This window comes from Apis dorsata, unplaced genomic scaffold (assembly GCF_000469605.1).
Source record: "Apis dorsata unplaced genomic scaffold, Apis dorsata 1.3 scaffold_81, whole genome shotgun sequence".
Classification (NCBI taxonomy): Eukaryota; Metazoa; Arthropoda; class Insecta; order Hymenoptera; family Apidae; genus Apis; species Apis dorsata.
Genome location: NW_006263379.1, coordinates 347,947 through 366,709, shown reverse-complemented (window position 1 = coordinate 366,709; position 18,763 = coordinate 347,947). Strand labels below are relative to the sequence as shown.

Below are 18,763 nucleotides of genomic sequence, written 5' to 3'. Positions count from 1 at the left end.
AAAGATTGCCTTCTTTGTGGCGGTTCGGTTAAAGTAGAGAAAGGAAAAAAAAAAAAATACGAGGCTTTGATGTGTATGTAGAAGGGGAGAGATCGTTAAAAATGAAAATATAAAATATAATCATTCATTATAAGGAATATCCTTTTAGTTTATTGATTTTGGGGAGAAGGGGAGAAAGGAATGTTTTATTCGGTTATTTTGAAATTTTAAGATTTAGATGTAGCATAAAAATGTTAATGTATTTGAAGGATATTTTGAGAGGAAACAAGGAAACATATCGAAATATATTAATTCCAAAAGAATATATAAATAATGTTTATTAAAAATAAATATGATTTACGTATATATATATGTATATATGTACGAATATTGTTCTTGGCTCTGGGTGTAAATACGTATAGTGGATTGTATACACAAACACGCAATATCAATGATGATTCATTTATCGAAACCGAAATCTTACAAACAAAATATAACTTTATAAACAAATATTGCTACAGCATATATAATTATCCATTTCACGATTTGTAATTTATGCTGTAGAACGATAAAATTTACAACTTTGGCTCTCCATGATATAACGGAAATAATTTTGCAATCATAAAGAAATAATGCTATTGCGTGTTTTATATAAAATATATATATACAAATATAAAAAAGATTAGAAAAAACTTTTAATTATCCTTTCTTTCCGTTTTATTATTACAAAAAAATATGTAACAATAAGTTAAATGAATTTGAATTAACTTTCTTTTTATATCTATTTATAAAACAATTTTAACAAAACGTTAATTATTCAAAATTATTTATTTTATAATTTTAAAAATAAAATAATAAGAAAGAAAAAAAAGATAAAAATGAAATGCACTTTTTTTAAATACAAAATTTTTCCTTTTTTTTGTAATGATTTCTTTGATCTTTTCCTTAGGGTGTTATAAATAGCTGATAAAACACGCAATATTATTTTTATCCTAGCTATTTACATGCAATATATTACTATACGAGTTGCTTCGATTGAATCAATAACCTTGAGAGAGGTCAATCAATTATAAAAACAAGAAATAAAAAACGTATTATTTCTCTCTTGCTATTTACTTGATATATTATAATGGTATACAAAAAAATTTATAATACTCTTAAGAAAAATGGTTTAACACATATCGATCAATATGATAAATGATACGTATTTTCTTTATCGAGTTTTAAATATTTCATTCCATAATCGTTTCCATAACAGTTTTTTAAACATGACGTGAGAAAATGCAGTGAAAGGATCGAAGATATAAATGAGAATCTATCTATGTTAAATTAGAATTGAAGTTATAAATTATTGAAACTTTTTTTGGTATTTTTTTATAAAAAAATATTTAAATCACGAACGTAAATCATATTCTTTAAAAATTATAATGTATAAAATATATTGAAACGTATATATAAATGTATTAAATTTAAATAATTCGAAAATCTTTTTATTGTTTAAATTTTCAATTAAGTAACTAATTCATAATTATTATTGATTTGTCAATTGAAAATTTAAATAGATAGATTTTTGAACTACATAAATTATTTTCAGAATATTTACAATACGTAGTAAAACTTGATTGAAACTAAAGATTTACGAAAAATGGTAAAATATAATTATAGTTTCGTGATATTATACATAGCATAGTAAGTGATGAAAATCTTAAATAGTGGAAATTTTATTTTCATAAGAGACATTTTAGATAAATATAATTTTATTTAAAAAAAGAATCTAAAAGGAAAAAACCACAAAATTGAAGTTATTTATACCATAAAATTTTTTCCAATAACACGATAACAATGACGAACATATATGAGTTTATATTTAAATTATAAGAGAATGGATATTGCAAGTTACACTGTGCACATCATACGTTGTATACTCCTACCTAAAGTCCGGACATTAACCTCATTGAACACTCGTGGGCGGAAATCGATAAAAGATAAAAAAATTATAAGCATAACTTCGAAAGACGTTATAATATACGTATGAAATAAAATTTTTTAGAAAATTGTATATCCAAAGCCAAATTGTAAAATTAATTAATTATTATAATAATAAAGGCATTCTTAATTTCGTTCTGAATTTTTGAATATGTTATAGAAATCAACATTTCAAACAACTTTTTCGACTTTGACTTTTGAATTATTTATTTATTTTGAGGTTAATTTAATATTAATATAATCCTTGAAGCACATCTTTATTATGATGAATATTTCATAATTTTTATAAATAATAATTACAATATTATCTTCGATATTTACATTTTTTTACATATATATATTTTTATTGTTTATTATTTCGTGTATATTATTATGCAGAAACTTGAAAACTAATAAGGAAATTTTAAATAAAAGCATCAAAAGTTACACATTAACCTCGAATTATATTACAATCAATTTTATTAATTATAATTTTAAATAAAATTATTTGAATTTCTAATAAAAGCATCAAAAGTCACGCATTGAATTTTTACTAGTATTAAATCAAAGCGTGTTGAATTTTAAGAAAAATACACCCAACAAAGACGACGATAAAAAAGAGACAAGTATAAATCAAAATCAAATTTTTGCTTCATTAAGATAACTATCTTTGTTTTTTATTATCTCTAAATAAATTTTTAGTACACCATTTATTAATTTTTATTTTTTTTTTTTGCTTAAAGTAATCCCTAATATACACAAACATTTATTACAAGCAGTTAATTTCATAATATTTACATCACACTGAAAATATTACTGCTTTCAAATTCTCTAAACCACGATGATAAGATACTTACATAATTTTGAAATAATAAAATTTGATAATTTCTTATGAAAGATAAAAACATTATCTTTGGAATTTAAATTTGACATAAATAAAATAAAAATTTAAAGAAATTTTATTCTTCATGAGAAATTATCAAATTTTATCATTTCAAAATTCTGTAAATATCTTATCATCGTGATTTAGAGAATTTTTATAAACAAAATAATTTCATAATTTTATTATATTATAAAATAATAAATGGAAACACTATACTCTGTGTATATTTTTTTAAATCTACAACAGATAAGGGTATAACATGTCAATATACTTTTCACATTGAATGTAAGTACTGAATATAACCCATATGAAGAATAAATGTAACAGGGAAGCGTATTTTTAAGAATGACCTTTACACAGGATTATATGGATTATATTTCGATTCGCATTTCTATTAAATATAAATGACACTCTTGCCAGTATTCTTGTTCGAAACAAAACATTAAAATTTAATCGATTTCTGTCTATTTGAAATTTCATTACGAAACTTCGTATTTTATGGCTGTATTCATTATATAAAAGAATGTACAAATTATAATTGCATTATGGCATGTATCGTTCGAGATTCAAAATATATCTTATTAGGATAAAAATTCAAATTCGATTCCAAAAATTTGTGAACAATCTGTTTTTCTTTGTAAATTAATTTGTTTAATTTTCATTTCGTATGAAAAACTTTGAAATATTACAACAAATAGATATATATTTCTACGTATATTGTTTTTTAGAATTTCGAAGCTTTTTCGAAAATTATAATATTTTATTTTATATTTTTCTGTGTTTCATAAAAAATAAAAATAAACAAAATCAATTTGCAAAAATATAATGTATTTTTTATTTACCTTCCTTTTTATCGATTATTAAAAATTTTTTACGACGAATTTTTAGATCTAATTTCATATTTCAAAAAAAAGAAAAAATTTCGAAATGCATTATATACAAATTCTTTTATAACAAATTTTCAGATCGACGAATTTTTAGATCTAATTTCACATTTTAAAAAAAAGAAAAAAATTTCAAAATGCATTATATACAGATTTTTTATAAATTTATAAATATTTTATAAATTTAGATTTTCAGATCTAACATTTTGTATTTTAATACAAGATACAAATGTTCATAATTGCAAAAGGATTAATATTGCATGAAACTAATGTAATGCAATTACAACAGATATCTATAGATAAATAGATGTTTATTTATTACATTATACATTCAACGTATATTATATGCGCATATTATCATTATAACCATATATATATAGAGACAGAGCTGTTTCTTTCCATTTTGCTTCATTTAACTTAAATTGCTTGCAGCTTAATAAATAAGCCTTAAATTTTGTATCAACTTTTATGTTTGTTTTGAGCTACAGAATCGACCTTTCAAAGATATCCTATGAGCATATAAATAACTTGCATAAATATTTTTGATTTTGAAATTATTTATTATAAATTTGAATTATTTATTATAAAAAATGAACAACAACAAGAAAATTTATAATCTTTTTTTTTTTTAATTTATTCTCCTCAAAATTTAAGAACACAAGTGCACATTTTCACCAAAATTTTAATTGGACGATCAATCGTGTATACAGAGAAATAAATAAATTTTCAAGAGAAATTTTTCGAAATATCCATACGTGCATATCTTTTGAACGTAAATTAAAAACAAAAAAACAAGACGCGATTATTTTTTGAGATTTTTTTGAGATAATTCGAAAATATTATCAAAGCTGTTTAAAACGGATCTAAAAATGTAATCGAGATACGGCAAAACGATATTTATCAAGGAGAAAAGAAAACAGTGGCTAAAGTACATGTTTACGTAGTCTGGCGGCAGTCTGTAGTCGGGAGATAGGGAAATGAAAATGATTACAACGCGAAAATGATTATGATTCTCGATCATAAGGAGTTAAGGTTAAGTAAGTAAGTTTTTTTTATTGAGACAAGAAAAAAGCGTGATTTTATTTTGATTCGCTTAAATTTCCATTATTCTTAATCTTTTCTTAAAAAGCGAAGTGTAAATAAAGAATGTCATAGAAGATGAATTATTCTTTCTGCCGTTGTTTTTTTCTTTCTTTTTATATAAGTTATAAAAAAACAATAAATGGAATAAAAAAAACATTATTGATTAATGTGTCTTAATGCGATTTATTCGATTTTATTATGGAGTCTGATAAACTCAAAAAAATATCATTAAGCTTTATTATCAAAATTATCAATTGTCCAAAAAATATGAGAATGAATTGATTCATTCTCCTTTCAATTTAATGGCAGAAAATGTTTTTTTTATGCGTGAAAGTAATTAATTGAACTGTTGAATATTCATTAAGAAATTTAAAAAAACCTAAGAAATATGTGAAAATCTTAAATAAAAAAATGAAGAGTTGAAAAAATACAAAAATCATTTAGAAAATAAATGGTATCATTCTGTGTAAAAATATTTTCAATAAACATTATCGTCATAAGTTTAAGACGTATTTAACAGATAATAGTATCTAAATCTACGTTTTATCGAGCAACGTTTTTTCATTGCTTAATAAAATGCGACAATGACGTTTCTTGAACATTAATAATAATAAATATAATAAATATAATAATTATTATACATAATGCTCATGACCTTAGAACATGGAGTCAAGATAATTGCGAGTGCAAAGTTGCATCAAGATATAATTATAAAATAAGCGAGAATGAAAACAATTAATCGTGCAACAAAATTCAAGCAAAATAGATAATTTAGTAGAGAAATGAAAATTCAAAATTAATTTAAGAGAAAGAAAAATATAATTATCGAAATAATTGTTCTATTTATTTTTATAGCTTAATGATAACGACAACTGCTTCACTTTCACAAGTGATGTAGTCAACAATGAATACAGGATATAATATATCTTTGTGGTAATCAGGGAGACAAGCGTGGTATGATTAGAGACAGATTTCAAACACAGATTGTATAAAGAATCTGATGAAGCCATTCATAAATAACGAACCAGTGATGATAATAAAAAATCCAACGTGTTGAATTAATAAGCAATATTTTTCAGATTTATTCGACGATGAAGAAGAACTCATGGGCTAATTTTACTACAATTTTGTTCATAATAAAATAGCATTTAAAGAGAGGTTAATTATATTTAATAAATTCTGGCATTATCTTCGTCCAAAGAATTATCTGACAGATTTATTTATACATATTTATGAATTTTATGTGTACACAAGTTAATTAAAAATTGGAATTTGATGGGATATATTCCTTTTAATTGAATTCCATACTCTTCGGAGAAAGAAAATTAGTTGATCAAAATTGAAAAAAATAAAATTTAATAGGATACATTTTTTTTTTAATTTCGTTCCATTACATCTTCGTAGGAGTAAAATTCAATATCAAAAATCAATATGTAGCTTGATGATGGAACTGTATATGGCCTTTTCTTTTTTATTGAGTGGGTGGTGATAGAAATTGTTTATCTTCATGCTCGAAGATGATGTTTCAAGAAAATGGAGCACATTCTATTAGAAATGTGTACATTGTTTAAATTTAGAATAAATATTCTTCTAATCGATGGACTGGACAGTAAACCTAAAGATTGTATAAATATCAACATCTTTATATTTTTTTTTCGATTTTTTTGCTTGAAATTTTATCAAATTTTACACAAAAATTTCTTGATTTGATTTTTTTTTTACTTATATATGAAATGTTAATTATAATAATTAAAACATTCTTTTTTGACATCATTTCCTTGAACTTTTAACTTTCTTTTGTTAATTTTTATAAAATAAATAAGGACTTTATCACTATAAGAAAATATCAAAAGAATAGATTTGTTCTTTTATTTTTATTTATTATATTCAAATTTAATACTGTTTTAAGAATAATTTTCCATAAGAATTTTTAAAATAAAATTGAAATTCGTTTATAATATTTTTCTAAATATCTAATTCAGTTTTGATAAAATATTTCTTTCATATTTGTATGAATTCTTGGATGTAGTTCAAACAAAAAATATATTAATAGGATAATAATATTGGAAATAAAAAAGTAAGATAAATAAATATTAAATCTTCCGAAGAAATAAAAATTGTAAAGACGAAAAATAAAAACGTGACATTTTTTTTTCAAACTCGATTGGAATTTTATTTTAACGACAAAGAAAAAAAAAGAAAGAAAATGTCATTAAACAATCACTTTTTATTGTGTACTCAAAATTTATAATAAATAAACATCGAGAATTATCAAAAGATTCGTGAAAAGAGACGTCAAAAGAAATTTACGATTTCCTTAATTATTCATGAAACGTTTATCTTCCTCCGCGCAAAATAATTTAAAATTCTCGCGTTCAATGTAACTCCTGGATCCCTAGGGTGCCATTAGTCACGGTACGCTAATAATCACGGCCGCAATTCGATCAGACGCGTTATTTGGTGCCCTGAAGCATGACTCGAGCAGAAATACCATATTCGAGTAGAATGGAAAATTATGTAAGCAAAAAATCTTCTCTTTCATAAGATATTCGATTTACATGTGCACGTGTTACATATACGTTTAACTATTCATATTATTCTTGAAGGATTGCGAATCAATTCGAGAATAAAATATCTATCAAGAATCGGTACGAACAAAAATTATTTTTGACGAGTGGACGCCACTTTGAAGTTGTGAAAGTTACATTCATTATAGTTATATTATTTTCCAGTGACCATTTGCAAAAAAGTGATTCTTAGGAATCTTTTACCATCAAATGTTTTCGAATGAAATTAAATATCAACCGATCGTAGACCTTTGTTTTCAGCATCGATTACACGTAATCAATCATCAGAAATGCACAATAAAAAGAAAGAAAAAATAGAATAATAAAGAATGGAAAATATCGTACAACGAAATACAGTTTTACTCATTTAGTGCAGAATCTAATTTTGTAGCACTATCTTTGTTCAACCTACTGCAAATGAATAGTAGTTATTACTACGCGAGTACTATCATTTGTTTCAACGATTCAAAGAAAATCACTAACGACAAACCAACAGGAGAATACAACAAGAATGCAACAAACAGAATCGCGATCCTTTAGTATATTCTACGATAGATACCCACCACATGTAAATCACTCGTGAAAGAATAAAGCACATATAATATTGGATATGCAAATTCTCTGTGAAAAAGAGTTGAAATTATCATTTAAATTAATTGAAAGAAACTCGTCGATATTTTCTATTATTACGACAAGTCCACGTGTCTGTCACCGATGATCAAGGCGAGAGAGAGAATTTTTCCAATGAATGAGAAGTGAAAAATAAACGGACAATCATTGAAAATCTTACCTGACCGAGCCTGAAGTGACCAAAAATGGCATTGGTGTTGGGCATGGGCTCAATGGTGAACTGCTCACTGAACTGCGAGTGCTGCTCAACACCGAGTGTGGACATTGCGGGGGACCAACGTGTCCGCCAGAGGATGCGCTCCCTTTGCTCGAGGAACGACCTTTTAGACAAGGAATTTTCGACCAGCCGCTAACATTCTTTCCCGACAATCCTGTGAACGAATATATATGCTGTTATTATCACATTATGAATTTCACATTACACGTAATTTATTTGTTGGATTAATATATTGATTTAAATTTTGAAAATTTTCACCAATTATACATTTTGATGAAAGGTTACATTAATAGGTTCCATTAATAAAATTATCTTGTAACAAGTGTTTAAATGTTATAATATAAATTATATATAAATTATTGTAATTAAGAATTGATAAATGAAATTATATTTCTATCTTAATTAAATACATTATTAATTTTGTTTAAAATATCTTCATGTGTAATTGGAGAACACAACAAAATCTGAAATTCAATCAAATTGGCGAGTTTTATATATATTTTTGTTTCTAGAAGTGGAATGAAGTAGCAGATATTTTTAATTCTAGTTTATTGACTCGTAAGTATATTTGATAGAAGTACATGAATATAATTTTTGAAAATGTTTTAATTTAAATCTTGAAATATATGAAAATTGAAACATAAATTTGTAAAATGTATTAAATGAAATATTATATTTCATTATTATTATATTGGTAAATAAAATGAAATTATTAATTTTAAGGACAATAATTATTAATTAATTTAAATAACATTTGAAACAATATAATAATAAGCAAGTTGCGCAAACAGATTTAATATATAATCAAATTTTCATTGATAATTAAATTTCCAATTTCGTACTTATCAATTAATTCAATTTCTCGAAATAATTTATTATTATTATTGCTAAACATTTCAAACATTCTTGATATCTACAATCTTTAAAAACGAATTCTTGATATTCCTCTTTCACTTATTCTTTCTCAAAATTATACTACACACAATTATACTAATGAATATTAATTAATAGAATTTTATCTCTATTTAATTACAAATCAATTTCTATTCTTTTACCAACGATATATATATATTGATACACATTGAGAAAAATCCTGTACTTTTTCCAATAATCCATTTTATTATTTAATTTCACTCTAAAAAAAAAAAAATTAGAATTCGCCCCCAAAAATTCGAATTATTATTCCGAATACGTAAATCATATTCATATGGAGGTCGAAAATCGAACAAAAATCTCGCATAAAAAACATCGAAAATGCAAATTCGAATCACTACCTGCGTCACAAAGTATATAATCATCGCATACACGTTCTATTTGCACGCTCTGGATAATTTCCACCGGTCCATAAATTATTCATAAAAAGTATATCACGTTAATTTTACAATATCGCTCATGTTGTGCTTGTTAATAAAAAACCATTCGATTGCAAATTTTTTTTCCACTTTGGACTCGACATTACGAAGGTAACGCACGCCACGTAACCTTGACCATAGAAGGTCGAAGGTTTCCGCCTGACGTGAAGTACAAAATGGTGGGGTGAACGATAGCTTTGTGGAGTGGGTTGCTCGCAGCGCCGCGAAAGCTGTACTTATCGCCAACAAAGGCCAAGCCTTTCGTGTAACCCAGATGCGGAGGATTCGAGCTTAAATGGCGGTTTGTTTCGTTTTTTTCAGCGCGGCTGGAAAAATTTTAATTATTCGGATATGGGACGTAAATTACCCTAATTTTCATCGCTTGTATTTGCTGGATTAATTTTTTGGGATATTTTATTGACATTATTGTCGTTTGTATAACAGTGTATAATTTTAATTGATAATATATTTTTTTTATAAAAATATGAGTAATATCGTAAAACTTAATAAACAGAGAATTGTTTGTTGTAAATTTTTAGAATAAAATCAAATTATAATTATGCGATTTTGATGAAGAAATGATTAATATTATAAAATCGAAAAATATTTTTTTCTATTTTATTATAATAATACTTGTAATAGTACTACTTCATGTACAGAAAAGCTATTAAGATAAAAAAATCTTTGAAAATATAGTTCAAAAGAACTAATATTAAGAAAATTTTTTTATTACATTTTGTATTTTTTTTTTCTATTATATGTATAAGTAAATATTATTCCATTGAAATTATATTTTTAAACTGACATTATTTATAAGATCTAATAACGACCTACATATGAGATTTGAGAGAAAGAAAGAAAGAAAATCCACCCAGAGAAGATCATCTTGAATGGAAACTTCAAATAATAAACAAAAGTAAGACTCTGTGGAGCCATGACGAGAATCAGATCTAACATTCGAATTTATCTTATAAATGAAGAGCATTCAGTTACAAAATACTTCAATATTCACATACAGAATGTTGTGATTTTTAGATTCCAAAATTCATTAGAATAGTCTAAGTCTACAAATATTTTTAAAATTATTAATCAATTTCACTTTTATTTAAAAATTTTATTCTTTTTTTTTAAATTTTTTCAAACGAGCAATCACTCTTCATCTCGAATAACAAAATACCCTATATAAGATCCAAATATATTTCAAAGGAATATACTAAACTCGTTATTATTTTTTAAACTATCTTTTTCGTATAAAATATACATCGATATACATCGTTATTAAAATGTTTATGCATTTATTTAAATTTAATAAAAAAATACTATAATATGCAAAAGAACACAAAATATATTATTTTATATTTATATTCGTCAAAATTTTAATTTGTAATAATAAACATCCAATCTAATCATCACATTCTATATTATAACGCTCAAAATCCATTATGGCTGTTTTCGATCCTTCGTAAGAAGTTTCAAGCGCAAAAAAGGGAAGGAAACGATGGACAATAAGTCGATATCGGTGCACAATAAAGGTCGAGCAGATACGTTTAAACTTACGTGTATTGAAAAAGTACTCGGCTGAAATTCTCGTTTCAGGATTTTGTCGATACAAACAAAACCGAGGCGTATCGATCTACCGTCGTTTTTCCTCGTTCAACCTTCTATATCTCAATAAGTTCGTTTTATTACGGAATTGGCAACTGCGATTGGATCTATCTCGGATCAACCTCGGTTCAGTTCAATACTACAATGCTCGCTTATTATCGTCTTTCCACGGATCTTGTAAAATGAAACTTTAATTCTTACTTTTCAAGAGTATTGGAATAGATTTTTGAAATAGATATTTCGTCGTATAGACTAATTTCAGCATTGCATTAAAATTTCGATGTTTAGTATGAATGTGTAATGTATTTTCATTTTAATTAACGATAGATCTAATATTCTTGTAATTTATTTCAGCTTGGAAAATAGATTTTTGAAATAAATGAAATAAATATACATATATATCTATTTCTTCCAATAATATAGGATTTTGCAAATAAACTTTTTGTTTTTTAAATAGCATTTATGTAAAGAAATAGTATTATAAATATTGTAATTTATGCAAATATATAGATATTAAAAAAATAATATTTCAAATAATAATATAGAATATAGTATATTTTGGATTAAAAATTTTAAATATAGGTAAATAAATTCCTTTTACAGATTTTTCATAAAATTTTTTGCAATATTTTTCGCTTTGAGAAATATTTTTTCGATTATATGAATAATCGATTGCGTATAACAAATTTTGTTATAAATTATTCATACCTTTTTTATTGCGCTGTATTTCACGTTATAAATACGTAATAAAATATAATAATATTCATTATATAATATAAAAACATAAATATATTTTACATATTTCTAATAAACTTATTTTGCAAATATATAAAAATTGTTTCAAAATAATTTCTCTACACAAAATTTAAATAATGATTATAAAAATTAAGACAAACGAAAATTAGTAAAAAATTACTATTAAAACTTATTCTTTAAGCAACTTAATCTTGCAATTTGACTAAATAAAACCAAGAGCCAATGATAAACAAAGAATAATGATAGAGTTATCTCACTCTATCCTCGTCACACTTTATCTCTGTCTCATTTCGTCTAACGAAAAATTGCTCGCAACTTGAAAAGCTGCATAACATTTTTATATATCAATTCTCGTGTTTATTTTAGTTTCTTCTTTATTCGAATCTTTTTATATAATACAAATTTTCATAAAAATTATTTCAACAATAATAAAAATGATTATATGATAATAGATAATTATAAATATATAAATAATAATGTAAAAATTGTAATTATCATCACATCTGATGATTATCCATCTATCAGTTTCAATTATTTTATCTATTAATGATTACTCAATGATTGGTTAATAGTTATTGAATAATCGAATGTTGAACTCGTGTTTTTAATTACAGTCATTAATCATTAATCAAATTATTAATTAATCAAATATATTTTTGACAAATTGTTGAATGATTTATAAATGCATTATCAGAAGAATTCTAGTTCTTAAAAAGCGATCAGATGTTTTTAATGTATTCATATATTAAAAGCAAACCTGGCCTACTTGCATTCACATCGCTTCTGTTGTATTAATCGCCTTTTCTTCGCGTTCCTTTCCTGCATCGCGGTTTATCCGCAATGAAATGGACGCTTGCCTTTTGCAACAAGCTTTAGAAAGAAAAATTATTAATTTGCACATAATATGTTAATGCTTACCATATATTAATGCTTGACGTAATTATGCAAATGTAAAGGAGAATAAAGATGAGAGGAATATAATTTTGTGAGCTTAGAAATTTTTAAAATTTAAATTAGAAAACTTGAAGCAAGCATAAGAAGGAGTATAAAGAAAAATTCTTGAAATTTTTACTTTCTTTTTAAAATTAAAATGCGTTTATACACGTTTTTAGAAGCTAAAAACAAACACAGAATGTCGATTTAGATTTTTTTGTTAAGTTTGCATTAGATGAAACGAGATGGAATGTATTTCCTTTGATTTGATAGAATCGATCCTCCAAAATTATTCCAATAAATTAACATCTTATATGCATTTATCTATTTAATGAATAAATAAGATGTAATATTATAAAACACATATATCCATCAAGTGTTTTGCTTTTCTATCAATCTATAATCTTAATCTATAAAAGAATTTTCACATCAATCTATAATCTTCAAACAAGTTGAAATAAAGTTAAAGTAAAATAAATAATCAACAAGCTAACAAGTGATATAGAAAACTTAACTGCTAACTTTACATATAATTAAATTGTATATTAAAAATAAAAGTTTATATACAATAAATATTAATTAAAAAAAAATAATAAATTCAATACATAATTTTTAATAATCATTAAATAAAATTATATGTCTTGTAACATGGATTATTAATTTTTCACAAGAATTCTTTCTTAAAAAATATTCAACTTTTAAAATTCTCTTCTCGATCTGATGCATACGAATGACATAATATTGTTAGCAGCAGTTTGTTTTTTTCCTTGTTTTTCAATTGAAAACAATAAAGGAATTGCGTGACAAAAAGTCTTCAATTGATCTTAAGCATGATTAATCATTATGATCTGTAAAAAAAAAATTTAACAATTGAAAATTTAATGTTCAATTGTTCTAACACGTTCAATTCTAAGCAATTGAATTTTCATTCATAAACTGATGAGAATTTTACGAAAACAATTTATTATTTAAAGATTGTTTTTAGATAAAAAAAAAAAAATTCCATGATTTTAAATTAGATTGTGGTGTTGGCGTTGCTTTTCTCGGTTCAGAAGCTATAAACAGGCGCAAGCCTAATTTCAGCGTTTGGAAAGCGTTTCTCGGCCTCCCACGTAGTTAAAAGTTAAAAGCATTAGCCTCCAAGGAGCGCTCAGTAATGCCCCTTATAAAGAATACGGTCTGAAAGGACATTCAATTATATTCCAATGTTTTTAATTTTACAACGTTTACTCCAGCCATGAAGGAATTTCATAAAATCATAGGGACAATAAAATTTCTTCGAGCTTAAATTAGACTTGTTACATTATAATGCTATTTATTAAAATAAACAAAAAGAAAAATTAAATATAACAATTTTTGATATTTTATAAGGCGTATATTTTTAATTTTCATGGTAGAAGATCATCAAGATTCTTATAAATTTTGATTAAATAGATTGTACTATTTTACAACAAATCATTTTTTATTGAACTTATTATTTTTGTATTATTAATTAAATTTCATTAATGTAATTCATAATATAATTAATTTCATTAATGTAAAAATTCTATTTCTTATCATAATACATAAATATGTAATTTTTATCTTCAAATATCTCCAAAAAATATAATTTATATTTAAACTGTACTATCTATATAATTCTAGCAAATTAGAGCAAAAATATTATACTTTATGAGCAAATATATGCTCTAATAAAATTATGGCAATATTTAATTAAATACCTTATGAATTAAATTAAAATATTTCTCTAACTAGAATAATATATAAGAATAATATACAAGAAAAGAAGAATAATCTCTTATATTCGCTTGAAATAACTTTATTTATTATTTATTTTATTATTTATTATTTATTTTTTACAAAACAGTTTAAATTCAAGGAAATTCAAATCGTTAAAAGCTTGAAAAAATCATGTATTCGAATATATTAAATAAAAATCAAAATATTTTTCATAATAAAGAAATCCAACAATGTGTATAATAACAATAAGAGAAGATCATTAAAAGAAAAGATTAAATAATTATAATTAATAATCGATTAGATAAATTATTATTTGTATTAAATAATACAATCTATTCACACAAATTTCATAATCTAATACTTTGTTTAATAATACAAAATTATTTGTAATTGCCAATTATCTTACTAAAAAAACTAACTGTAAGAGTATTACACGTGCCAGTATTACGATTCAAAAAATTACAGATTCAGATATTAGAACAAATGGTATTACTTGGCAAGATTTTCAAGTAAGACAAAGTGACTTTTTAGTGATATATTCGCTCTAATTACATATTAAGAGAATAAGTTTGCTGCCAAAATATTGCAGTTATTTTAAAAAGAGTACTGATATATTGTTATAAATGAGTTATAAATGCAGCAAATTCTATTTCTTATTTAATGTAAATTCTTATTAAATTTAAGTTTAAACATTTTCAATGAAAAAAAATCTTCAAACTCGATATTAAATTATTATTTAATTTATTATACATAAAAATTACAACAATTTATTGTTACATCGTACTTTAAAATGACTCGATCAATAAATTAAAATGAATAAAACGAATAAAAAATTAAACTGATTTTTTAAAGAAGATAGAATGATTTTTTATGAAATATTTACATTATTGTAATATTTCTTTAATATAAAGGTTATGAATAAATTATAAATTTCTGAGCTTACAAACAAGTTTCATGAGAAATTTTTTCCGACAGTATTTCTTGCTTATCGCAATCACAATAATCCTATATTACAAAGTATGCAAATTAAATGTATAAATTTTAGTTTTTAAAATATGATAATATATACATGAAAAATATTTATATATTTTTTTTTTTTTTTGAAAGAAATTCAGTTATTTTGGATTTGATATTTACATTCTTACATTATTTTTTTTTAAATTATTGATTAAAATCTTGCATTCAGAAGAATTTTTATATCTTATTCCATTATAAAAAAAAACTAATTTCGAATAAAATTATTTTACATTACAATTACATTTTATAAATTTCCTATATCATAATATTTTTTAAAAGATACTAAAAATTTAATATTATTTATAAAATTTATAACATATTAAATATACTTACAATATATTGCACAATGTGTTTACAACTATTCTGAGTGCAAAAAATTAATTGGAAAAAGAAACTAAATTTCTATAATTTCTAAGGAATAGTAAATTCCAATTAGAATAAATGCAGAGTAATAAAAAAAATTTCCAATCTACACATCTGATCTTAATTCAGTTGATTTTGCAGTAATGTTGAAACCAGATTATATCTATAAAAAGATAATATCGTATGCAAAGTAGTCAAAGAGCTTTATATTAAACTTACAAATACATTAGTTTCATCTATCCGTGTAATTATTTTATTTTCGATAACAGGTGGCGCTATCTGGTTTATTGTCACTCATTTCTAGGATCAGCTGTAGCTAACACCTGTAATTACAAATTTCACCTCGTCCAGGTGTTACACGATACTTCACAAACTGCGAGCACCAATTTCGTTTCTTACGACATAATTAGTTTTAATTAGAGGAAATAATTAATACGTGACACAATATGATTCATTAGTCTTGTATTAAATCTAATTTTCAATTTTTCTAACGATTGTTTGAATTAAAAAGAATTAAAAAATTAATTAAAGTAGAATTAAAAAAATGGAACAATTCAATAATTTTAACTTTTCTTTCTTTCAGTTGTTTACTTTGTTTAAATTTGTATATTATTACAATTTATATTTTATTACAAATACATAAAATATTTAATTTTGATTATTATTTCATAAATTGAGTACTCGTTATTTTATATTATTTTAAAATCTTCAATTCAACTAAATAATTTGAATAAGAATAAGAAAAGTTGAAAGTATTTTAAAATTATAAATAATAAGTTTTTTTTAAGATAAAATAATTCGAACGATTTTATTGGTTAATTAAAATATTTTTTAAAATTCCATTTATTTATTTTAACGTTTTAACAATCGAATAACTATGCCAATTGGCATACAAAAAACCAATTTTATTTATTGGCCAAACTAATTAATGTGAAATAATTATATCTTTGAAAATGTACGTATAATATATCTCATGAAGATCATAAAATATTTTCTATTTTTATTCACTGGCCAAGCTAATTAATGTGAAATAATTATATTTTTAAAAATGTATATATAATATGCTCCATAAAGAGAACATAAAATATTTTCTAGAGATTTTTAACAATCAATGACACTTAATATTTATTTATTTTAAAACTTCATCAATTAAAGAGACATATGCCAATTGGCATAAATATTAACTAAAAACAACAACATTAACAAATTATCCATGATGCCAATTAATATTCTTTTTGAAATAATCATTTTCTTTTATATAAAGAAAATTAATAGAATATAATATTTAATGTCATAATCAATGAACATAATTAAAATTTAATTAGATCTCTTTTATATAATCATAATTCACATACAATGGATACATAGAATCATATAATAAATACACTTATATAGAAATGTTTAATTTTAAATTTTTTTTTAAAAAAAATTAAGTATAACAATTGTAAGTATAACAATTTACAATATCAATAATTTTTCATCGACTATCAAAAACAGATTAGACATCTTAATGATACTTTCATACTATATTTAATTCAAATTTATTACATGGAAACAAAATTGTGTTAATAATTTTTCAATTCCTTCATCATATATAAAGAAAATTTATTTGAATAAATTATTTGAATATTAGTTAAATTTTTGTTTAAAAAATTAAATATAACAATTGTAAATATAACAATTTACAATATCAATAATTTTTCATCATCTATTGAAAACAGATTAAACATCTTAATGATACTTTCATATTATATTTAACTCAAATTTATTACATAAAACAAAATTGTGTTAATAATTTTTCATTTCCTTTTCATTATATATAAAGGAAATTTATTTGAATAAATTATTTGAATATTAGAGTAAAAGCAAATCAAGAAAAAAAAAAAGAAAAGAAAAGATTATTTTGCCCAAGTATATTACAGTAAATTGCTATTCCTTGTTTAATCGATACCGTTGTTTACAGTGGTTACTTCACTTCTGCTTAGTATCAATACACAGTGCATCTAATCTATAGTCACCGTAACGTGTTATTTACATTTATATGAGACGCCCATCAAGAAACTCATAAAGAATAATCTTTAACAATAAAATTAGTCAACAAAGAGGCAAGAAGAACGAATGAACGATAACGATATCTTAGTTAATGATAAGATCGAATTCAATAAGCGTTCATGAATCTAAATCTGTTGCAAAAGATTTGTTGTTTCGTGAAGAACTAATAATAATAATAATCTAATAAAGGCTATTTTTTTTTCTTGCTTCGTGAAGAATTCAAATCTACTTTTCCAATGTTTTTGTCATATTTGTCATTAATCTCGAAAAATCAACTTTTTCTATAACGAAATAAGGAATAATTGGTTCTCAACCTCAGAATCGATAAAAATTTAAATTTATTATTCGTGGAAAAACTGTGATGACCGATTGAGAGCATGCAATAAATTTTTGATGACGAATATTGGATTCTTTTTTTTCGAATCTGTTCCGTCAATATTCAAATAAAACTTCGAACCCTGAATTCGCTTATTTGGACAGCTTACTTTCTCAAATTCAACTTCAACTTCAAAAAGAAAAGAGATGAGCATGTAAAATTTCCGTTCAGCGGAATTTATTTTATTCGAACCTGTCTTCCCAGAATTCGAACGGATTGGTGAAACGATCTCCTTAAAATTATTTAAAAAAAAAAAAAATTCATAAAAAATACATAAATCATTCCATTATTCTCCTCTCAATTACTCTCATTCGTGATACCATTTCTTTATTTAAATTATTTACACCAAACGAAAGAAATT

The 18,763-nt window shown here is 23.6% G+C and overlaps 1 protein-coding gene across 1 annotated transcript in view; it reads right to left on the bottom strand.

Moving 5' to 3' along the window:
* LOC102678886 overlaps positions 1-18,763 on the bottom strand; it is a 102,995-nt gene that overhangs the window by 2,695 nt on the left and 81,537 nt on the right. Inside the window, exon 6 of the mRNA XM_031508233.1 lies at positions 8,152-8,362. Within this exon, the coding sequence (XP_031364093.1) occupies positions 8,152-8,362 (211 nt within the window). The remainder of the gene's footprint in view (positions 1-8,151; positions 8,363-18,763) is intronic.